The sequence below is a fragment of the Rana temporaria genome, chromosome 2, assembly GCF_905171775.1.
Source record: "Rana temporaria chromosome 2, aRanTem1.1, whole genome shotgun sequence".
NCBI lineage: Eukaryota > Metazoa > Chordata > Amphibia > Anura > Ranidae > Rana > Rana temporaria.
Window position 1 is genome coordinate 14820260 of NC_053490.1, and position 25366 is coordinate 14845625.

At 48.1% G+C, this 25366-nt stretch overlaps 1 protein-coding gene across 1 annotated transcript in view; it reads right to left on the reverse strand.

The window, feature by feature from the left end:
- The window catches only part of LOC120928838 (tyrosinase-like), a 59993-nt gene that overhangs the window by 23800 nt on the left and 10827 nt on the right, over positions 1 to 25366 (reverse strand). Inside the window, exon 2 of the mRNA XM_040339856.1 lies at positions 23050 to 23868. Within this exon, the coding sequence (XP_040195790.1) occupies positions 23050 to 23850 (801 nt within the window). The 5' untranslated portion in view covers positions 23851 to 23868. The remainder of the gene's footprint in view (positions 1 to 23049; positions 23869 to 25366) is intronic.

The following is a 25366-nucleotide window of genomic DNA, read 5'->3' on the forward strand; positions in this document are numbered from 1 at the left end:
GTTCACCCTAAAAACTACTTTCTAGTATTACATTGGCCCCCCACATTACAATACAATTATGCCTATTATGTTTTTTTTTGATGCTGTACATACCTTTGTACAGCATATTCACCCGTGGCTTCCGGGTTGCGAGTCCCGCGGGAGTGGGCGTTCCTAACTTGCTGGTGATTGACGTGATGACCAAAAACGAGCTCCCCCCCGTCGCGTAAGCTGCGTCACGATTGGCGAAAGGAGCCGAACGGCGAGTCGGCGCTATACTCCGCCTGCGCACCGCCGTTCGGCTCCTTTCGGCAATCGTGACGCAGCTTACGCGACGGGGGGGAACACGTTTTTGGTCATCACGTCAATCACCAGCAAGTTAGGAACACCCACTCCCGCGGGACTCGCAACCCGGAAGCCACGGGTGAATTAGCTGTATCGAGGTATGTACAGCATCAAAAAAAACATACTGGGCCAGATTCACGTAGCTCAGCGGATCTATAGATCCGCTCGATCTACGTGAATTAAGATCCGCTCCCGCAAGTTTAGGAGGCAAGTGGCTAATTCACAAACCACTTACCTCCAAACTTGCGACGGAGGATCCTAAATCCCCCGGCGGAATTAAAATTCCGCGGCTAGGGGAGTGTACTATTTAAATCAGGCGCGTTCCCGCGCCGATTTAAATGCGCAGGCGCCGTCCGCGAAATTTCCCGGCGTGCATTGCTCCCACTGACGTCGCTAGGACGTCAGTGGTTTCGATGCTTACGTAAACGACGTCCGTCCGTATTCGAGAACGACTTACGCAAACGACGTTAAAAAATTCAAATTCGACGCGGGAACGCCGGCTATACTTAACATTGGCTGCGCCTGATAAAAGAAGGGGTAAGTATACGCGGGGAAAGCCGCTACGGAAACGTTGTAAGAAGACTGCGTCGGGTCCGCGTACGTTCGTGAATTTGCGTATCTCGCTGATTTACATATTATTTATCGTAAATCAGCGGGAACGCCCCCGGCGCCATTTCAGTGTAACACTGTCAGATCTTAGCCCTATCTATGCGTATCTGATTCTATGAATCAGGCGCATAGATAGGACCAGTGTAAGTCAGAGATACGATGGTGTATCTGTAGATACACCGTCGTATCTCTTTGTGAATCTGGCCCAATAGGCATAATTGTATTGTAATGTGGGGGGCCATTGTAATACTAGAAAGTCGTTTTTAGGGTGAACCTCCCCTTTAATAGCATAATATACAAAAATAATCTTTAATATAAAACATTTTAATTGCATAATGTACTAATAATGTAAGCATATTGAATAAACAGAATATGAACATACAATAGCATAGTAATCAGAACATACCAATAGTGCAATTTATTAACATCCTAACTAGAGATGGGAAGGCCTAGAAAAAAAAAGGGGGAATTTTTTTTATTTTATTTTTTTCAAAGCCAACTTTTGTTTGTTTTTTTCCTGGAAAATTCTGAAAAAAAGTGTGGAATATGTTCTTTTACAATGATAAATAAATATATATACATATATATATTATGACAAGGTATTCAAACTATAAAATGAAGACCTTAACCACTTCAATACCGGGCACTTACGCACCTTGCTACCCAGGCCACTTTTCAGCGCTGACGCAATTTGAATGACAATTGCGCGGTCATGCTACACTGTACCCAACCAATTTATCATTTTGTTACCACAAATAGAGCTTTCTTTTGGTCGTATTTCATCACCTCTGCGATTTTTTATTTTTTGCGCAACAAATAAAAAAAAGACCGGAAATGTAGAAAAAAAAATTAAGTTTTTCTTTGTTTCTGTTAATTTTTTTTGTAAATAAGTAAGTTTTCTTCTTCAATGACGGGCACTGATATGGCTGCACTGATGGGCACTGATAAGGTGGCACCAATGAGGTGGCACTGATGGGTACTGATGATGGTCACTGATAGGCGGCACTGATAGGTAGCACTGGTATGCGGCACTGACGGGCAATCATAGGTGGCACTGATGGGTACTTATGGGTGGTACTGGTGGGCACTGATAGGTGGGCATGGATGGGCACTGAGAGGTGGCACTGATTAACAATGATGGACACTAATGGGTGGCACTGATGATACTGATGGGTGGCATTGCTGGGCATCACATGTTTTTTATTAAATTTGGTGGAAAAATTGCGCTAAACATAAATAATGTGAAACCTGTAGCGGCCAGCACCAACAAAAAACAATGTTGTGTACGAAAGGTGAGAAAGAAAAAGTGCAGCGCTAAATATTGAGTGAAGGGATTCAAACAATACGGTAAGTAGTACAATTCGATGAAACAATTCAAATAGAATTGGACCCAGGAGACACTCACCAGATCATATGGTAAGTGAAAAAAAGGAAAAAAAAAAAAAAAATTATAACTGAAACAATGTAATAGTGTGGAAAGCCACTAGGAGGTGGTGTTCCTGTAGGAAAAGTGTGCAACACACTAAAGTGACACGGAATCATGTAAAGAAAAAAGTGACTCACATGGTGCGGTAAATCCTTAAAAAAGCCTTTTATTTAGGCATGGAAGGCAAGCAAATAAAACAGAAAACTGGATACAAAACATATAAAAATTGGTAGATAAAAAATAGTACAAGCCGGATCAAGGGCAAGTACAAGTGATCACGTATTTAAAAATGGCGTCTTGAGCAGGTAGCGTATGGGCTATGTACCCGCTTTTTTAAGGATTTACCGCACCATGTGAGTCACTTTTTTCTTTACATGATTCCGTGACGGCTTCGCTCACTGCATATTTATGCTTGTGAACTTCTCCTGCAAGATTTGGTTGTGAATTTCTCCTGCAAGATTGGTTTTTCTGCCGCTCGGATTCTACCCACTCCCGGGGATTAAAGTTTGACATATTGGAACGTTTCCCATCAACACCATCTTTGCCTAGGAGTTCGTGCATGCCTGATCGACATACCGTCGCTGACGTGTATGTCCACATATTCTGGTAGGAGTATCCATTTATTTATCTTTTTGGATATCACTGTGAATCGTTGCCGTGGTTTTCACCATCCACACTGATCGTCTGATCGGCATACCAGAGAGGACAATCTTACATCAGTTCTTTTTGAGTGGCCGTTTTGTTTTTCCTTCATAAGAATTTCCGACCAATTCCATCTCTCAAAGACTGTAAATATCAGTCCGATATCGGATTGCCATATATATACATTTTTTGCTTGGACTTTGTGATTAGATTGGTTCACCCCACTTGTTATCACCTACAGGTGTCACATCACCCACTTTAGTGTGTTGCACACTTTTCCTACAGGAACACCACCTCCTAGTGGCTTTCCACACTATTACATTGTTTCAGTTATAATTTTTTTTTTTTTTCCTTTTTTTCACTTACCATATGATCTGGTGAGTGTCTCCTGGGTCCAATTCTATTTGAATTGTTTCATCGAATTGTACTACTTACCGTATTGTTTGAATCCCTTCACTCAATATTTAGCGCTGCACTTTTTCTTTCTCACATGTTTTTTATTGACCATAATGTTGCCAATCAGTGCCCATTTATTGTGCTTATTTTTTTATATGTGGATGGCCATGGGGTACATACCTGGCCACATAGCTCCCAACTGTCCCTGATTTGGAGCAATGTCCCTCTGTCCCTCATTCTCCTCATTTGTCCCTCATGTTGGTCTGATCTATATAGATGTATATAAAATGCACTTTTTAGCTATCAAAAAGTGTTTCTCAGTGCTAAACCTTTCATCTGATTTCTAAATTGCTGCATTTGTAAATTCTAAAAGCCAATATAAAGGAATAGTAGTGGTAAAAAAAAATCACTTTTGGGTTCAACCAATTTATTTTTTTGTACAATTCTCCTTTTAAGGAGGCATGACAAGGGGTGTGTCCTATGCCTGCATACTTTTGCTGATAGGTGTCCCTCATTCCCATCTCAGAAAGTTGGGAGGTATGTGGCCATCCACATGTTGCCCCCTTACCTGGTGGTCATGGCAGCTTCCCTGGTGGTCCAGTGTGGGCATCTGCGAGGGGGGGCTGCGCTGATAAACAATCAGTGCGAACCCCCCTGTCAGGAGAGCCGCTGATCGGCTACTCGTGTCTGTCAGATGCAAGTGAGGAAGAGCCGATCAACGGCTCTTCCTGTTTACATCGTGATCAGCCGTTATTGGACACGGCTGATCATGTGGTGAAGAGCCTCTTTACCGAGGCTCTTTACTGAGATCGGTGTATCAGACTGACACAACGCACCACCGATCGCTGCGATGCGTGCCCCCCGGGCGCGCGGCGGCTGCTATCCTGCAGGACGTTAATAGACATCCAGTCAGGATAAAGCAACCGCTTCCCGGACGTCAATCTGCTATTGACCAGGCGGGAAGTGCTTAACCACTTAAGACCCGGACCAAAATGCAGGTTAAGGACCTGGCCCCTTTTTGAGATTCGGCACTGCGTCGCTTTAACTGACAATTGCGCGGTCGTGCGACGTGGCTCCCAAACAAAATTGGCGTCCTTTTTTTCCCACAAATAGAGCTTTCGTTTGGCGGTATTTGATCACCTCTGTGGTTTTTATTTTTTGCGCTATAAACAAAAATGGAGCGACAATTTTAAAAACAAATGCAATATTTTTTACTTTTTGCTATAATAAATTTCCCCAAAAAAGATATAAAAAATTTTCCCTCAGTTTAGGCCGATGCGTATTCTTCTACATATTTTTGGTAAAAAAATCGCAATAAGCGTTTAACGATTGGTTTGCGCAGAATTTATAGCGTTTACAAAATAGGGGATCGTTTTATGGCATTTTTATTAATATTTTTTTTTTACTACTAATGGCGGCGATCAGCGATTTTTTTCGTGACTGCGACATTATGGCGGACACTTCGGACAATTTTGACACATTTTTGGGACCATTGTCATTTTCACAGCAAAAAAATGCATTTAAATTGCATTCTTTATTGTGAAAATGACAGTTGCAGTTTGGGAGTTAACCACAGGGGGCGCTGTAGGAGTTAGGGTTCACCTAGTGTGTGTTTACAACTGTAGGGGGGTGTGGCTGTAGGTCAGACGCCATCGATCGAGTCTCCCTATAAAAGAGATCACTCGATCGATGCAGCGCCATAGTGAAGCACGGGGAAGCCGTGTTTACATACGGCTCTCCCCGTTCTTCAGCTCCGGGGAGCAATCGCGACGGAGCGGCTATAAACGAATAGCCGCGCCGTCGTCCCGGATCGCTCCTGAAGCCACGGGGACCGCCGCAAGTACCGGGGGGGGGTCCCGATCGGACCCCCGACCCACGTCTAGGCAGGGACGTACAGGTACGCCAATGTACACTGATACACTGCGGTTTACCTGCACCTCAACTGACCTGAATCTTCACTTCTTTCTCAGAATTCCTTCAGGTATCGCTGGCCACTGCTGACCCCCAGGTGGGTCTGGCTGGTGGCTGCTGCTGGCCACCCTCCAGGGCTGGTACTGCTGGCTGCACCTCTGGAACAATGGTCAAACATTCTCATAGACCAGTGCTTCTCAATTATTTTCTGTCATGCCCCCCCTAGGAAGAAGAAAACATTTCGGGCCCCCCGCGTGCGACTGTACATAGTATCTTTTGTCTATAAAATTGTTATAAGTACACCTCTGCATAACACCGTATCCTTATTAACGTATAAGAAAATAAAAAAGAAAGAAATGTGGATCAATTTACAACAAAAAATTGCTTTATTAACTGTTGTACCACCATCAACATCAACCCCCTGCCACCACCATCAACATCAACCCCCTGCCACCACCATCAACATCAACCCCCTGCCACCACCATCAACCCCCTGCCACCACCACCAACCCCCTGCCACCACCACCATCAACCCCCTGCCACCACCATCAACCCTCTGCCACTACCATCAACATCAACCTTCTGCCACCACCATCAACATCAACCCTCTGCCACCACCATCAACCCTCTGCCACCACCGCCATCAACCCTCTGCCACCACCATCAACATCAACCCCCTGCCACCACCACCACCATCAACCCCCTGCCACCACCATCAACATCAACCCCCACCATCAACAACATCAACCCCCTGCCACCGCCATCAACCCTCTGCCGCCACCGCCATCCAACCCTCTGCTGCTGCCACCACCATCAACCTCAACCCCCTGCCACCATCAGACATATCATCGGGCTGCCTGTGCACTCACCACACCACCAAGCTCAGTCAGCCTCAGCAAGGCAGGGGTCCGTTAACTTGCAGCGGGGGGGGGGGGTGCGGTGCGGTCTGGTCCAAGCCCGTGCAGTGACTCCCACACATGCCAGCGTCTGCTGCTCTGTCCACTCCACGGTCTACTCTCCACCACGATGCTCCTCAAATCCGCCCGCTCAAACACATCATTGGTTGCGCGGCAGGTGGGCTGGGCTTAGCAGGGGTAGCAGGAAGGCTCGGCTTAGGAGGAGCATGAGGATCGTATGTTCTCGCCGAATTCCGGAGCCAACACAGGCTGGGAGACCATGCCAGCGGCGGCGATGCTCTTATCCTCACCGCCGGGCCCCCCGGGCTGCACGGGCTGGAAATGGGGGATAATTGCCAGGTCACATGAGCCCCCCTTTACGGAGCCTCGCGCCCCACTATTTGAGAAGCACTGCCATAGACACACTCCTAAACCTTGTGGACAGCCTTTCCGAGAAGAGGGTGGGCCAACTCAAAATGTAATCCCCAGTGGCGGTGCGTCCATAAGGCCGATCCTGAGTTGGAACATGCCAATAAGTATGCCCCGTTGCGTGACATTGGTGAAACCAGTCAGGGACCAGCATTGTTTGAGCAGAGTGATGCCCCTAGTTGCCAGGGGAAGAACTCCTCTAGTGAGGGCAGTGGGGGGGAAGCCAAGGGAAAGGTAAGAAAGATTTTGGTGGTAGGGGACTCAATTCTTAGAAGGACAAAGAGGGCAATCTGTCACAAAGACCTGAGGCGCCGAACTGTATGTTGTCTACCAGGCGTTTGGGTTCGACACAAATCATGGACCTGGTGGACAGATTACTGGGAGGGGCTGGGGAAGACCCAGCTGTCATGGTGCACGTTGGCACAAATGGCAAAATCAGAGGAAGATGGGAGTGTTCTAAAAAAAAAACTATTTTAGGGACTTAGGAGCTAAATTGAGAAAAAGGACCTCCAAGGTAGTATTCTCAGAAATACCACCGGTACCTCGAGCCACACCATAAAGGCAGCGGGAGATTAGTGAAGTAAACAAGTGGCTGAGAAGCTGGTGTAGAAAGGAGGGGTTTGAGTTCCTGGAGAACTGGGCCGAATTCTCAGTCGGTTACCGGCTCTTTAGCAGGGACGGACTGCACCTAAATGGGGAGCCTGTGAGAGAAGATGGCCGACAAGTTAGAGGGGCTTTTAAACTAGGCGACGTGGGGGGGTCATCTAGATATAGATAACCAGTGTGGTAAAAATTTCAGCGGGTAGTATTGGGGGCATTAATGGTAGGTTGACTAAAGCACCTAAACCCAAGGTAAGTACAGTAACAAGTCTTATTTGCAACCTCAGAAAACCCAATAAGGAGATAGTATGGGTCCGGAACAAAACTACGTGGCTTGTTCACTAATGCCAGGAGTCTGGCGAACAAGATAGGAGAACTAGAGCTGCTATTGTATGAGGAGGATTTCGATTTTGTGGGAATTTCAGAGACTTGGTTCAACAGCTCTCATGATTGGCTCAGTAATCAGTGCAGTTTTATAGCACTGATCGCTGTAAAAATTACAATGGTCCCAAAAATGTGTCAAAAGTGTCAAATGTGTCTGCCGTTAATGTCCCAAGTCACGTAAAAATCACTGATCGCCACCATTACTGGTAAAACTAACAAAAAATGCCATAAAACTATCCCCTATTTTGTAGACACTATGGGCCATATTCTGAGTAAGGATAGGATGGAGTATCTCAGGATACTCCATCGTATCTCTCTTTTTTGGCCAGCGTATCTATGCGACTGATTCTTAGAATCATTTTCGCATAGATACACTTAAGATCCGCCATGTGTAAGTCACTTACACTGTCGGATCTTAAATGTAATTACTCCGCCCGCCGCTACATGGCGTTTACGTTCAGGTCTCATTTGTTTATGCAAATGAGCCTGATACGCCGATTCCCGAACGAATTTGCGTCGCGTAACCGTCGCTAACGTCGTTTGCGTAAGCGTAAACTTACCCCTGCTATATGAGGGGTAAGTTTACGCAAGTCCCACGTAGGCCATGTAAAGTATGGCGTCGGGTCCGCGTCGTGTTTTTCCGTCGGCTACGTCGTTTCCCTAAGTCGTTCTTGAATACGACTTTACGTCAATGACGCACACGTCGGCGTCATTGACGTTTTACGCCGAGAACTGGAGCATGCGCACTGGGCTATTTTAAGCCCCGCGCATGCGCAGTTCGTTAGAATCAGGGGCGCGCTTAATTTAAATAGAAGCCGCCCCCTTGGAGATACGCGGGGATACGCCGGGCCATTTACACTCCGCCGCCCCAAACTACGGAGCAAGTGTTTGGGGAATACAGCACTTGCTCCTGTAGGTTGGGGCGGCGGAGTGTAAATGGCTTACACGCCGCCCGCGGGAAATGTACGAGAATATGGCCCTATAACTTTTGCATAAACCGATCAATAAACGCTTATTGCAATTTTTTTACCAAAAATATGTAGAAGAATACGTATCTGAGGAAAAAAACGTTTTTTTATATATTTTTGGGGGATATTTATTATAGCAAAAAGTTAAAAATATTGAATTTTTTTCAAAATTGACGCTCTATTTTTGTTTATAGCGCAAAAAATAAAAAACCGCAGAGGTGATCAAATACCACCAAAAGAAAGCTCTATTTGTGGGAAAAAAGGACGCCAATTTTGTTTGGGAGCCACGTCGCACAATTGTCAGTTAAAGCGACGCAGTGCCGAATCGCAAAAAGTGGCCTGTTCCTTTAGCTACAAAATGGTCCGGGGCTTAAGTGTTTAAACGAGGTAATAAAACTCCAATGTAAAAATCATATAAAAGCAAAGGAGAAGGCCTTCGAAAAATACAAGGCTGAGTGGTCACCATCAGCATTCCAACTGTACAAAGAATGCAATAAGGGCAGCTAAGATAGAACACCAAAGTCACATACGCAGGAGAGTAAAAAAAAATCCGAAAAAATTCTTTAAGTACATAAATAGTAAAAGAGATGAGATGAGGACAGATCATATTGGCCCCATAAAGAATTATGGGGCCAATAAGGGAATCTGGTTACAAATGATGGTGAGATGGCGAAGGTTTTTAATTTATTCTTCTCCTCAGTCTTCACGAGGGAAACGGGGGGCTTCAGTACCCAAAACTGCAGTGTCTATCCTCATGACACATCACAGGAAGCACTCTCATGGCTAACAGAGGATAGAATTAGAAATAGTATTGAAATACATAATGAGTCACCGGGACCAGATGGCTTGCACCCGAGGGTCCTTAAGGAACTCAGTCAAGTATTTGCCAGACCATTGTTCCTAATTTTTATGGACAGTTTATTGACTGATATGGTACCAGCTGATTGGAGAAAAGTCAACGTAGCACCAATATTTAAAAAAGGATCAAGATCTATCCCTGGGAACTACAGATCAGTTAGCCTAACATCAATAGTATGCAAGCTATTAGACGGGATGATAAGGGACTATATACATGATTTTAGTAATGAGAACAGAATTATTAGCAGTAATCAGCAAGGATTCATGAAAAATAATTTTTGCCAAACCAATCTATTAACCTTCTATGAGGAGGTGAGCTGCCATCTAGATAAAGGAAGGCCCGTAGACGTGGTGTATCTGGATTTTGCAAAGGCATTCGATACGGTTCCCCATAAACGTTTACTGTACAAACTAAGGCTTGTTGGCATGGACCATAGGGTGAGTACATGGATTGAAAACTGGCTACAAGGGCAAGTACAGAGGGTAGTGATAAATGGGGAGTACTCGGAATGGTCCGGTGTAGAAAGTGGGGTCCCCCAGGGTTCTGTCCTGGGACCAAAACTTGCCATGCTGCCTGGTATGGATTTTAAGGGGAACCCCGTGCCAACATTTTCCAAAAAATAAATGGCGTGGAGGTTCCCCCCAAAATCCATACCAGGCACTTACCCGACCAGGGTGGGGAGCTGTGGTGTCCTCCAGCAACGGGGTGCAGGCAGCGGCTCCAGTGTTCGCTCCTCCAGCAGCTTCCTCCTCCACATGTCTCCTCTCTTACGCCTAAGCGATAGGCATCCAATAGTATCCCCCGATGCTTTGGCCAATCGAGAAACAGGTCTCACAACCTGCCTCCTGATTGGCGGGGAGGAACTTTGGTGTGAAAATCGTGAAAATTCCTTGTGGCACTCTTATGCCCCGTACACACGAGCAGTTTTCCCGTCAGAAAAAAAAAACAATGGTTTCCCGACAGAATTCCTCTCAAGCCTGCCTTGCATACACACGGTCCCACAAAAGTCCGGTGAACCTTTGAACGTAAAAAGACTACAACGAGCCGACAAAAATAGGATTTTTGTACTCACCGTAAAATCCATTTCTCTGAGTTCATAGACGGACACAGCCTTCTTTGACATTAGGGTTATGCTTCTTCCTACCAGGAGAGTTTAGGCAGAATTTAACAGCACTTAAAGTGTTAAAACCTTTTCTTCGTGCCGCTCCTCCCAGGGGGCGTGGCTCCCCTAGGCATAACCCACACCCTGCTCTAGGAGCCTCAGTCCGTAACAAGCAGTACAAACAAAGGAGGGGTGGGTGCTGTGTCCTTCTATGAACTCAGAGAAATGGATTTTACGGTGAGTACAAAAATCCTATTTTCGCTTCCGTTCATAGACGGACACAGCCTTCTTTGACATTAGGGACGTCCCCAAGCAGTGTCAAAAAAATTAGAGGGGTGGGAAAATAACACAGCAAACCAGGTTACACCCCAAACAAAAACCGGAGTTGCTCAACGGAGAAACTCCAATCATAAACTGCCGCCCGTAACACCTGCGGCTGAAGGAGGCATCAAAAGATGCACACACATCCACCTCGTAAAACTTTGAAAAAGCGTGGATTGACGACCAGGATGCATCCTAACACCGCTGTAACACAGAGGCATGATGTCGGAAAGCCCAAGAGGCCCCGATCACCCTGGTCGAATGCGCCATAACCTGAAAGGGGGGCGCACACCCCTTTAGGGCATAGGCCTGAAGCACAATCCGTCGGAACCACCTAGGAACGGTGGCCGACGAGACTGCCAGGCCCTCTTGTAGGGCCGGCCACCGACACGAACAGTGAGTCCGACTTCCGGAACGGAACCGTAACATATAAGCAGGGGCGGACTGACCATTGAGTCACTCGGGCACTGCCCGAGGGCCCCATGTCACTAGGGGGCCCCATCAGGGTTGCCAGGCTCAGTAAAACCAGGGACAGTATGTAAAAAGCTATGTTTTTTTTACATCTGTCCCTGATATGTCCGAAACCAACATGCTTCTGATGTGAAAATCCAAAGATTTTAGCTGCCCCGCCTCTGCACTGCCTCCTGGCGTAGTGGCCATCTGTAAGCCCAGGGGCCCCATAGTCTTCTATTACCCGGGGGCCCCATGAGTTGTCAGTCCGCCCCTGCATATAAGTACACTCGTAGGGCCCGAACCACATCCAGAGGATGCAAAGTGGCCTCCTCCTGGCATTTCGGCCGAGGACATAAGGATGGAAGAACAATGTCCCCATCAATGTGAAAAGCCGAAACGACCTTAGGGAGAAAAAACGGCTGCGGCCGCAGCACCACCTCATCCTTACGGATGACCAAGTAGGGAGCCTTGCAAGACAAGGCCGCCAGATCAGACAGACACACGTCTGATTGAGGTAATCGCTACCAGAAATAAAATCACCTTTTGTGACAATAAAAAAAAACTCCCGAATGTCCTCAAAGGGAGCATCCCGAAGCACCGAAAGGACTAAATTCAAGTCCCATGGGGGCAATGGAGGGCACACCGGAGGGGCCACCTGCCAGACCCCCTGACCCAACGTACGTACCCAGGAGCGACGCCAAGGGTCGCTGCAAGTAAAAACAGCCAGAGCGGAAATCTGGCTCCTAACCGTACTTAAGGCGAGAGCCGAACCACTCCCTGCTGTAAAGACAGCAGAACCCTGTACGCCACGTATGTACGAGAGTGCCAGTTCATCTCCTCACACACAGAGATGTAGGCCTTCCATGTATGATGAGAAATCCTACATGAGGTAGACTTCCGTGCACGCAGCACGGTAGAGACCACCAAGCCCAATAGGCCTCGGTCCTTCAGCCCCTGGCTCTCAACAGCCACGCCGCTAAAGCCGGTGGCTGTGAAACAGGGTGGAAGATCGGACCCTGTAACAGAAGATCAACTCCCAGGGGAAGACGCTAGGGGGCGTCTGCCACCAGACGCACCAGGTCTGCGTACCAGGAGCAACGCGGCCAATCTGGGGCAATCAGGATTGATAGAATCCCTACAGCTTCCACTCTGCGCAGCAGGCGAGGAAGAAGCTTCCGAGGAGGGAAGGTGTAAAGTAGGCGATAGTGACCCCAAGGAGCCACCAACGCGCCCGCCCACGGGTCCTTAAACCTGGCCACGAACCGTGGCACCTACCTATAGAGACGGGACGCTAGAAGGTCCACGTCCGGAGTGCCCCACTTTTTGTCACAGACCCCGAAACACCTGCGGGTGGAGAGACCACTCTCCTTGGCCCAGTGTAGTGCGACTTATGAGGTCGGCTAGCCAATTCCGTACTCCCGGAATGTACCTGGCCGATAGAGCCGGAACGGACCCTTCGGCCCACCGAAAGGATGTGCGCGACCCCCGTCGCTGCAACAGAACTCCGTGTGCCTCCCTGATGATCAATCCACGCCACGGCCGTAGCGTCATCGGACAGGATCCCGACCTGTCGGCCCTGTAGATCCAGGGACCACCTGGCAAGGCAAAGATTGATTGCTCGGAGCTCCAGAACGTTGATCAATAGGCAGGACTCCACCAGTCCGGTTACCCTGGGCTGACTGGGTACCCCAAGCGCCCCTCCCCAACCAGAGAGGCTGGCATCCGTCGTGACCACTGTCCAGTGGCCTGCAGAAAAACAACTTTCCGGCCCGAAGCACCGGAAACGCCAGCCACCACACCAGGGGAGACATGAGCAGATGACTCAATTGAATCTGGTAATCCAGAGATGACGGAAGCTAGTCCCATCGTGACAGCAATTCCCTCTGTAGTACCCTGGTGTGGAATTGGACATACGGAACCGCCTCGAAAGAGGCCACCAACGGACCCAGAACCTTCCTGCAGAATCGCAGAGATGACCGCACAGCAGATAGCAGAGTCTGAAGTTTTTCCGTTAGGAGAAAAACACTCCCGCCCCGGCGGAATCCAGGACTAGTCCCAGGTATTCCAGTCCCTGAGACGGAATCAACCCTGATTTCAGGACAATCCAGAAACCGGCCAAACACTCAGAGAGCCTCACACGTGATAGACACGGCTCCACCAATGCAGAGCTCGTAGGAGAATGTCGTCCAGACATCCCATGATAACAAACCCCCACTGTCACAGCCGGGCCAGTATCGGGACGAGCACCTTGGCGAAAACCCGCCGAATTGCAAGGACACCAATTGAAAATGGTCCCCCCCCCCCCGACCGCAAAGCACAGAATCTCTGGTGCTTTGAGGTTATGCGAACATGCAGGTACACGTTCATGACATCCAAGGATGCCAGAAAATCCCCCTGATGGAGTGCCGCCATTACCAAGCGAATCAACACCACCTGAAAGTTTGCACCCTGACAAAACAAACGAGGGACATGAGGCCCAGGATTGACCGATCCCCATCCTCCGTGGGGACACAAACAGAATGGAGTAAAACCCCTGAGACCGTTCCAATGAGGGAACTGGCACAATCACTCCCCTGACCAGAAGATCCTGGACAGCCCCTGACAGAGCCAACCGGCGAACCTGGAGGAGGCCAGAGGGAAAAAAACCTGTTTGGCAGACAAGAGAGAAACTCAATCTTGTACCCCAAGGAAACCACTTCGCAACCCCAACGGTCAGAGAGGAGAGACCTCCACCGAGCCACGAATATGCGAAGCCAGTCTCCCACCCGAGACACGGGCGGGAGCAGACCTTCAGGCGGAAGCAGGTATGTCCGCAGACTTGTTAGGCATGCGGTATCAGGTGCGCTGCTACCCCGCAGCGGGGATTTAAGCACAGGGCTGGTGAAAAAACGCTGGGAGGTAGTCAAAGAGGGTCCTTGCACATGACGAGGTCCCTAGCCCTTCCCAGACTGTGGGAACAGCATTCGCTTACCACCCGTGGCATCCTCAATGATGCCATTCAGGGAAGTCCCAAAAGGACCGTTCACCCTTAAAGGCCATCACCAAGGCCTCCTTAGAGGACTAGTCCGCAGACCAGCTCTTCAGCCACACAAGGCGGCGCAGAACCACTGCATAGACGGAAGCCCCGGATCGTATCCATGGCCGCCTCGCAGAGAAATTTTTGACCCTGAACCAATTGTTCAGCCAGGTCCCTAGAGGACTCGGAAGCGTCCCCTTCTTCCAGCTCCTGCAGCAGGAGCTTTGCCCTTTCAGTCGGGGCCTGACCAGGGCCCCGGCCAGAGCCGGCCTCACCGCCGAACCCACCACCGTGAATAGGGAGAGGGCCACGGCCTCCACTCTCCTATCAGCGGGATCCTGAAATGCAGGAGCCCCTTCCACAGGCAACGTGGTGGCCTTGTGCAGTCTGGACACAGGGAGGTCCACTGGCGGAGGAGAGACCTACTTTTTTTTCTTTTTTTTAAGTCCCCCTCAAGGGGGTAACGGGTTGCAAAGTTTTTTGACAAACTTTTTGCGGTGCATCCCATTCCTTGTATAACATATTGTCCAAATAAGGAACACAAGGAAACACTTAAGCGGTGCGTGGCGGTCTGCGGAACCCAAAAGGTACTGACACGGTGGTGTCTCCGCCACATCCTCAATTTTTAGAGTCTCACGCACCGCAGAAACAAGAGCTCCAACAAATTCTTGCCAGCAACTGACTCTGCAGCAGAGTCATCCTTACTATCCATGTGGGTTAAGCCCGCAGCCTCTGACATAACAGAACCAGAAAAACAGCGATTCTGTGTCAGAGACATCCCCAGAAGCAGGCTCAGGGAGGGGGCGATTTTTACCCCCCATCCGGGCACTAATGCTTCAAACCTGGCAAGAAACCCAGGACAGCCAACATAACAGATGTGGCAGGGGAAGGGACGCTAAGGGTTAACTCAGGCATAGCTGGAGAGGGAGACCTGGCTCAGGTTCCATAGTGTCAGCGCTGAGTCACCCACCCTGCAAAGCAGGACAAAAAAAACCCACTGGTCACCTCCTTGCTGCTATTGCAGAGTATGGGGGCCCCTGGTACTCACCACCCCACCCAGCTGCAGCGCGGTCCGAGAAGGACAAGGTGTGCTGAGAAGCCGTGCAGCGCTGTGTCTGTCTTCTCCGCAGACAGATCTGCGGTCTTTTGCAGCGCTAAAGCCGTCACACGAGGCAGACGAAAAAGCAAGATGGCCGCCGAATGCTGAGAAAATAGCATAGGACCACAGGAAAATGGCCACCGAGCTATATAGAGCGGGGCTCCGGTAAAATGGCGGCCGTTGCGCAGCATTTAAAAAGACAGTGACACAGCAAATGTCAGCACAAAAAAATCACCTCACAACACACATGAAAGGCCCTGTAGTGAACACCACAGCCCTCTGTAGTGACAACACACAGCCCCCGCTACACACACGGGTCCAGGTGTATATGAGCCCCAGAAAAAAAAAACCCTCACAGCCGCTACCCACAATGAAGGAGGGAGAGGAATAAGGGAGAGAGGAAAGCAGGGAAAAAACCCTCAGTCGACCTCCCCTGGGAACATTCCAGCCAGACCACTTACCTGAGTAAGGGGCCACTACTTACCCGTCCTGCGACTACCCGGCTGGAGGTATCCCAGACAGAACCAACGTCCGTAAACGGCATGGCTGTCGGCCAGACACACTGTGACAAGGCCATAGAGACCGGTCATATGTGTGCCCTAGAACCGAAGTTCCCCAGCCGCCCCTGGAGCAACGGGGCCTGTCGTGGATGTCCCAAAGCTGAGCTAAGGGCCGGTACACGCTCGATGGCCGAACATGGGGGGACTACAAGGGTCCTGGACCCAGCCTGTCACCCAGTCGGCTGTTGATAGAAGAATCACAGGATTCAAAAATGCAGGAACAAAATAATAAAAGCGAGAAAAATCGCAAGAAAAAAACTCCAGAGTACAGGACTCCAGAAGTGCCTGACTCCTCTCCTGTCGTTAGGCAGAAAAAGACTGAGGCTCCTAGAGCAGGGTGTGGGTTATGCCTGGGGGAGCCACGCCCCCTGGGAGGAGCGGCACGAAGGAAAGGTTTTAACACTTTAACACTTTAAGTGCTGTTAGATTCTGCCTAAACTCTCCTGGTAGGAAGAAGCATAACCCTAATGTCAAAGAAGGCTGTGTCCGTCTATGAACGGAAGAGAAATGAAGTTCTATGCTTCCGAGCATGCGTCAAATTGTTTCCAAGAATGCGTGTTTTTTTTCCGTCGGAAAAGCATCCAGACGAACAGTTTTACAACTAGGATTTTTTTCTGACGGGAAAAAAGAGATCCTGCTCTTTTTTTTTCCGGCAATTATTATGTGGGAAAAGTCAGATGGAGCATACACGCGGTCAGGATTCCCGATGAAAAGCTCTCATCGCAGTTTTTCCGACGGGAAAACTGGTCGTGTGTACGGGGCATCAGAGGACTAAACAGAAAATAAGTTATTCGTTCTTTATTAAAAAAAAGTGTGTGCAGATCCTGGCTGGTGGGATTGTACCCTAAGGCTGGCCAAAGACTTGCTGAACCGGCCGAGATTCTAACGGTTTGTAGCCGGTGTTTCCTCACATATGGCGACCCATCACATTTGGTTACCCGCTGGAGTGCGCATCCGCGACGTCGCCATATGTGTTCCAACACTTTTACAAATGCTAAATTCTCATTGAAAAACAATCACTAAAACGTTCACAAATTCCTTTCAGCTAACTCTAGTCTCTAGCTATATTCTTCGTCGCATTCAGCTACCCATCACATTTGTAAAAGTGTTGGAATGCATATGGCGGCGTCGCGCATGCGCACTCCAGCGGGTAGCCAAATGTGATGGGTCACCATATGTGACGAAGCACCGGCTTAAATCTGGCCATACTTTTCCGAACATACCGGGCTAACTTTACTGTTTTGTTATTTTTTTAATTAACCACTAGCTGACCAGCTGCCGCAGTTAATACGGCGGCAGGTCGGCTCGGCTGCGCGAAATCACGTAGGTATACGTAATTTCGCATTTCAGCCACTAGGGGCGCGCACGCCCCCTGCTCGCCCCTGGTGCCGACGCACGTGCCTGGCAGGCGCGATCACCGCCGGGCACACGCGATCGCTCGTTACAGAGCGAGAACCGGGAGCTGTGTGTGTAAACACACAGCTCCCGGTCCTGTCAGGGGGAGAAATTACTGTTCGCTGTTCATACAATGTATGAACAGCGATCTGTCATTTCCCCTAGTCAGTCCCACCCCCCCCCCTTCAGTTAGAACACACCCAGGGAACATCATTAACCCTTTCCTCGCCCCCTAGTGTTAACCCCCCTATAAAAATGCCAATGGACCCAAAAATGGGTCAAAAGTGTCCGATGTGTCCGCCATAATGTCGCAGTACCGATAAAAATCGCTGATCGCCAACATTACTAAAAAAATATTAATAAAAATGCCATAAAACTATCCCCTATTTTGTAGACGCTATGGCCCAGATTCTCAAAGGGCTTACGACCTATCTATGCGACTGATTCTTAGAATCAGTTACGCATAGATATCCATTAGATCCGACAGGCGTAAGGCTCTTACGCCGTCGGATCTTAAATGCAATTTTTTTTTTGTCCGCTAGGTGTCGACTCCGTCGTTTTCCCCGTCGAGTATGCAAATTAGCTAGATACACGAATTCCCGAACGTACGCGTGGCCGACGCAGTAAAGTTACGATGTTTACGTTAGGCTTGTCCCGGCGTAAAGTTGCCCCTGGGTATATGAGGCGCAATCAATGTTAAGTATGGCCGTCGTTCCCGCGTTGAAATTTATAAATTTACGTTGTTTGCGTAAGTCGTCCGTGAATGGGGCTGGACGCCATTTACGTTCACGTCGAAACCAATGACGTCCCTGCGACGTCATTTGGAGCAATGCACCCTGGGATACTTTACGGTTCGGCGCGGGAACGCGCTTAATTTAAATGCTACACGCCACCTACCCGCCTAATTTGAATTAGGCGGGCTTGCGCCAGGTGATTTACGCTACGCCGCCGCAACTTTACAGGCAAGTTCTTTGTGAATAAAGCACTTGCCTGAAAAACTTGCGGCGGCGTAACGTAAATGAGATACGTTACGCCCGCCCTAAGTTACGCCATTCTACGAGAATCTGGGCCTATAACTTTTGCGCAAACCAATCAATAAACGCTTATTGCGATTTTTTTTTTTTACGAAAAATATGTAGAAGAATACGTATCGGCCTAAACTGAGGAAACATTTTTTTTTTATATATATATTTTTGGGGGATATTTATTACAGAAATAAGTAAAAAATATTTTTTTTTTCAAAATTGTCGCTCTATTTTTGTTTATAGCACAAAAAATAAAAAAGGCAGAGGTGATCAAATACCACCAAAAGAAAGCTCTATTTGTGGGGAAAAAAGGACGCCAATTTTGTTTGGGAGCCACGTCGCACGACCGCCTTTATTTTATTTTTTTGTGCTGTACTCACAGTTTAATCGATTAGTTTTGTTTCAGACTCCCCGCGGGGAATAGGCGTTCCTATGAAGAGGGGAACATGATTGACGGCCGGCTATGGCGCGTCACGCTTTCCGAAAATAGCCGGAGTAGGACTCGGCTCTTTACGGCGCTATACGGCGCCTGCGCACAGACTAGGAGCTGACTGCCTGCGCAGTCAGCTCCTAGTCTGTGCGCAGGCGCCGTATAGCGCCGTAAAGAGCCAAGTCCTACTCCGGCTATTTTCGGGAAGCGTGACGCGCCATAGCCGGCCGTCAATTATGTTCCCCTCTTCATAGGAACGCCTACTCCCCGCGGGGAGTCTGAAACTTAACTAACGGATTAAACTGTGAGTACAGCTAAAAAAATTAAAATAAAGGCATACTATAGCTCACGCTAGTATGCTGCATGGCATGGTAGACCAAAAAAATTTTTTTTTTTAGGGTGAACCCCCGCTTTAAAGCGGGGGTTCACCCTTAGAGGGCACTTTTCCCCCTTAGATTCCTGCTCGTTATTACTAGGGGAATCGGCTATTTAATTTAAAATATGTGCAGTACTTACCCGTTTACGAGACGCATCCTCTCCGTCGCTTCCGGGTATGGGCTTCGGGAATGGGCGTTCCTTCTTGATTGACAGGTTTCCGAGAGGCTTCCGACGGTCGCATCCATCGCGTCACGATTTTCCGAAAGAAGCCGAACGTCGGTGCGCAGGCGCAGTATAGAGCCGCACCGACGTTCGGCTTCTTTCGGCTACGAGTGACGCGATGGATGCGACCGTCGGAAGCCTCTCGGAAGAATGTCAATCAAGAAGGAACGCCCGCTCCCGAAGACCCATACCCGGAAGCGACGGAAGAAGATGCAGCTCGAAAACGGGTAAGTACGGATCATATTTTAATATAAATAGCCGATTCCCCTAGACCGAACGAGCAGGAAGCTAAGGGGAGATTTTTTTTTTTTTTTTAAATGGGTGAACTCCCGCTTTAAGTATGGCCGTCGTTCCCGCGTCGAAATTCGAAAATTTGACGTCGTTTGCGTAAGTCGTCCGTGAATAGGGCTGGACGTAATTTACGTTCACGTCGAAACCAATACGTCCTTGTGGCGTACTTTGGAGCAATGCACACTGGGATATGTACACGGACGGCGCATGCGCCGTTCGTAAAAAACGTCAATCACGTCGGTCACGAGTAATTTACATAAAGCACGCCCCCCATCCTCATTTGAATTAGGCGCGCTTACGCCGGCCACATTTACGCTATGCCGCCGTAAGTTAGGAGGCGAGTACTTTGTGAATACAATACTTGCCTCTCTGACTTAAGGCGGCGTAGCGTAAATACGATACGCTACGCCGCCTTAAAGATGCAGCGCTCTACTTGAATCTGGCCATATGTTTTTTTTTTTGCATGTAGGAGAGGAGTGCCAGAATAGGCCCAGTATTGAAGTGGTTAAAATAATCAAAGTGACCAATGGGATGAAGGCAACCTGGCAACAAGAGTTTCCAATTGCTCCATGAAATGATCAAAAGAATTGGCGTCAGTTTCCTTCATCCATTCAGGTCAGGGCCGGCCCTATGATGGGACCGGGTGGTACCATGGGTACCAGGCAGCACTTTTAGGGTGGCAGCATACTGATGCCCGCCAGCCCGTTCCGCCAGCTCCGCTACCCAAATAAAATTGATGTCCTTTTTTCCCCACAAATAAAGCTTTCTTATGGTGATGTTTGATCACCTCTGCGGTTTTTATTTTTTGTGCTATATATATTTTTTAACTTATTGCTATAATAAATATCCCCAAAATTTAGAAAAATAAACGATTTTCTTCAGTTTAGGCCAATATGTATTCTTCTACATATTTTTGGTACTAAAAAAAAAACACAATTAGCGTACATTGATAAGTTTGCGCAAAAGACATTGTGGCCGCCGGCAATTCACAGGTCCCTTTATACTCCTGGATACATGTATAGAGCCATGGCAGGTCCTTTTATACGCCTATATGCATGTATAGAGCCATGACAGGCCCTCTTTATACATCTATAGATCCATGACAGGCCCTCGTTATACTCCTTTATACATGTATAGAGCCATGACGGGTCCTCTTTATACACCTATATACATTTAAGGAGCCATGGCAGGTCCTCTTGATATTCCTTTACATGTAAAGAGTAATGACAGGTCCTCTATATACATGTATAGAGCCATGATAGGTCCTCTTTATACTTCTTTATACATGTATAGAGCCATAACAGGTTCTCTTTATACATGTATAGAGCCATGACAGGCCCTCGTATTACTCCTTTATACATGTATAGAGCCACGACTGGTCCTCTTGATATTCCGTTTCATGTAAAGAGTAATGACAGGTCCTCTATATGCATGTATAGAGGCATGACAGGTCCTCTTTATACATCTATAGAGCCATGACAGGCCCTCGTTATACTCCTTTATACATGTATAGAGCCATGACAGGTCCTCTTTATACTACATGTATAGAGCCATGACAGGTCCTCTTTATACTTCTTTATACATGTATAGAGCCACGACAGGTCCTCTTTATACTCCTATATACATTTATAGAGCCATGACAGGTCCTCTTTATACTCCTATACATCTATAGAGCCATGACAGGCCCTCGTTATACTCCTTTATACATGTATAGAGCCATGACAGGTCCTCTTTATACTTCTTTATACATGTATAGAGCCATGACAGGCCCTCGTTATACTTCTTTATACATGTATAGAGCCACGACAGGTCCTCTTTATACTCCTATATACATTTATAGAGCCACGACAGGTCCTCTTTATACTCCTATATACATTTATAGAGCCATGACAGGTCCTCTTTATACTCCTATACATGTATAGAGCCATGACGGGTCCCCTTTAGTTATCATGATATAAAATTATGAATGTGGGGGCCTTTTGGTTGGCGTGATTTTTTTTCGGGGGGGGGGGGGCAGCATTTCATTCTTGGTCCCAGGCAGCACAATGTCTTGGACCGGCACTGATTCAGGTGCTATTCCAATTGAAAGCTGGTTAAAGGATAACAGTGCTGACATTTTTTCATGCATGGCCTCCAATCTGGTATCTACAGTATATACAAACGGCCCAAGCCTTGACAAAGATAAAGCCTGATAGTCTGGCTGCAGAGAACGTCTAGTAGGGTTTATTTAACCACTTGCCGACCTCCTCATGTAAATATACGTCAGCAGAATGGCACGGACAGGCACATGCACGTACCCGTACGTCCTCTGCTTGACGTGGGTCGGGGGTCCGATCGGGACCCCCCCCCCCCGGTACATGCGGAGGTCGGTAAGCCTCGGGGAGCGATCCGGGACGACGGCGCGGCTATTTGTTTTTAGCCGTCCCGTCGCGATCGCTCCCCGGAGCTGAAGAACGGGGATAGCCGTATGTAAACACTGCTTCCCCGTGCTTCACTATGGCGGCGCATCGATCGAGTGATCCCTTTTATTAGGGAGACTCGATCGATAATGACAGCCACACCCCCCATAAGTTGTAAACACACACCAAGTGAACACTAAATGTTACAGCGCCCCCTTGTGTTTAACTCCCAAACTGCAACTGTCATTTTCACAATAAACAATGCAATTTAAATGCATTTTTTGCTGTGAAAATGACAATGGTCCCAAAAATGTGTCAAAATTGTCCGAAGTGTCCGCCATAATGTCGCAGTCGCGAAAAAAATCGCTGATCGCCGCCATTAGTAGTAAATAAAAAATAAAAATGCAATAAAACTATCCCCTATTTTGTAAACGCTATAAATTTTGCGCAAACCAACCGATAAACGCTTATTGCGATTTTTTTTTACCAAAAATAGGTAGAAGAATACGTATCGGCCTAAACTGAGGGAAAAAAATTGTTTTATATATGTTTTTGGGGGATATTTATTATAGCAAAAAGTAAAAAAATATTGCATTTTTTTCAAAATTGTCGCTCTATTTTTGTTTATAGCGCAAAAACTAAAAACCGCAGATGTGATCAAATACCACCAAAAGAAAGCTCTATTTGTGGGGAAAAAAAGGACGCCAATTTTGTTTGGGAGCCACGTCGCACGACCGCGCAATTGTCTGTTAAAGCGACGCAGTCCCGAACTGTAAAAAACACCTTGGGTCTTTAGGCAGCATATTGGTCCGGGGCTTAAGTGGCTATATGCCTCAACCATAGGGATCCAGAAACCAGGACAGGAATATACTGTAAGTGCCCCCTCCATGACACCTTTTCAGTCTACAACATACCCGCCATTGAGAGAAGACCGACAATTTATCGATTGCTCCATTCCAGCCATTGGATCCGAAGTATTCATTTGAACAGATTGCGCAGTCCGGATCCTTCTCCCACGCCCAATAGGCAAGACCAAAGTTCTCATTCTTTGTGCACTTTTGCATTTGCCTCTCCATATGAAGTAACCAAAGGCGATGCCAGCCTAGAAAACCTGTACTCCCATGAGCATAGTTGAGCCTATTCGTTTCCTCGCCGTTAGAAATAAAAGGTACCGTAGCATAGTAATGACTAAAAGCAGCCACATCATAGAAGGAGGCATCCATGAATCCAAAGGACCTCTCGCGGAAACGGTCGCTGCTTCTCAGAATGACGCAATCTGGGTCGATTTGGGTTTTGCAGTAATGAAGTGACATGAGATACGATTTTAGTGCAGTCTCGTTCTTCTTCAGTATGTCCTCTCTGACGACCGTGTGCGGTTTGTCGCACCTATCCCCAGTCCAGCCGAAATTGCATTCGCCGCAGTTGTGACCCATGAAGTTCGCTTTGCATTGGCAGGTGTAGTTAAAAAAGAAAGCAGGAAATCTATCGCGTTCATCGAGTCGAATATCCTTGGGAGGCTCGGTTCTGCTGGTTCTCACCATCACGCAGTTCCCCCTGAATTCTCCGCTTCCGCACCGCGTGCCATTGAAAAACGGGCAACAGGGTACTGGAAAGTCTCGAACCCCTTCAACACATTCTCTCGGGAATGGACACATGCAGTCTACAGCTGCCACATATAGCAGGAGTAAGGTGCTGATGAACATTGGCTTCTTCATGTTGTTCGAGTGAAAGATCTGCAGGGAGAAAAAAAAAAAAGATTGTCTTTGGTTATAGGAGGGTTATGGCAAGGGTTAGGCTCGGTATTACGGTGATTATGGCTTCTGCCAGGGTTGAAATTATTTTGGAATTTTGGCTATAGAATTAGCCTAGGCTTGGGTTATATTGGGGTTATAAATAGTGTTAAGGCTAGAGTGTTATTAGGAGCTTTATTAGTATTATGGTTAGTGTTGGGTTTTATTCGGATAAGTGTTAGGCCTTGTACACACGACCAGACATGTCCGATGAAAACGGTCCACGGACCGTTTTCATCGGACATGTCTGCTGGGATCTTTTGGTCTGATGTGTGTACACACCATCAGACCAAAATCCCCGCGGACAGAGAATATGGTGACGTAGAAGACACCGACGTTCTCTAAGGCCTCGTGCACACGACCGAACATGTCTGCTGAAACTGGTCCGCGGACATGTCCGACCGTGTGTACGGCCTAGTGGACCGGATTCATGGGCTAGCGGACAGGTTTCCAGCGGACAAATGTTTCTTAGCATGCTAAGAAACATGTCCGCTGGAAGCCTGTCCGTCGGACATGTCCGATGAATAGTACGACTCATCGGACATGTCCTCTGGCCTGAGAACCCGCGCATGGCGTCGAAGTGATTCGACGCATGCGTGGAAGCATTGAACTTCCGGGTTCGTGCACGTTGCCACGTCATCGTCGCCGCCACGTCACCGCGTATTCTGTCCGCGGGGATTTTGGTCTGATGGTGTGTACACACATCAGACCAAAATCTGCTAGCAGACATGTCCGATGAAAACTAACATGTCTGATCATGTGTACAAGGCCTAACACGCGAGTTCAATGCTTCCACGCATGCGTCAAATCAATTCGACGCATGCGCAGGATTTCGGTCCCCCGGTTAGACGTACTAACCAGCGGACATGTCCGACGGACAGCTTTCCAGCGGACATGTTACTTAGCATGCTAAGAAACTTTTGTCTGCTGGAAACCTGTCCGCTAGGCCGGAAAACTGTCCGGTAGGCCGTACACACGACCGAACATGTCAGCAGACATGTTCGGTCGTCTGTACAGCCGAGCGGACAGGATTCCAGCGTACATTTGCCCGCCAGACCGTTTTCGAGCGGGCAAATGTTTCTAAACTTGCTTAGAAACATGCCTGCTGGAATCCTGTCCGTCGGACATGTTCAGTCGTCTGTACAGACTTACCGTACATGTCCGAGCGGCCGACATCCCTCGCATGCGTCGAATGACTTTGACGCATGCGTGGAAGCATTGAACTGCCAGGGCCGCGGCGCCGCGTATAGTGTACGCGCGGATTTCTGTATGATGGTGTGTACAGCCATCATACAGAAATCTCCGGGCGGGCATGTCCGCTGAAAACGGTCCAGCGGACCGTTTTCATCGTACATGTTTTCCCGTCTGTACGAGGCCTAAGGCCCCGTACTCACGACCAAACATGTCTGCTGAAACTGGTCCGCAGACCAGTTTCAGCAGA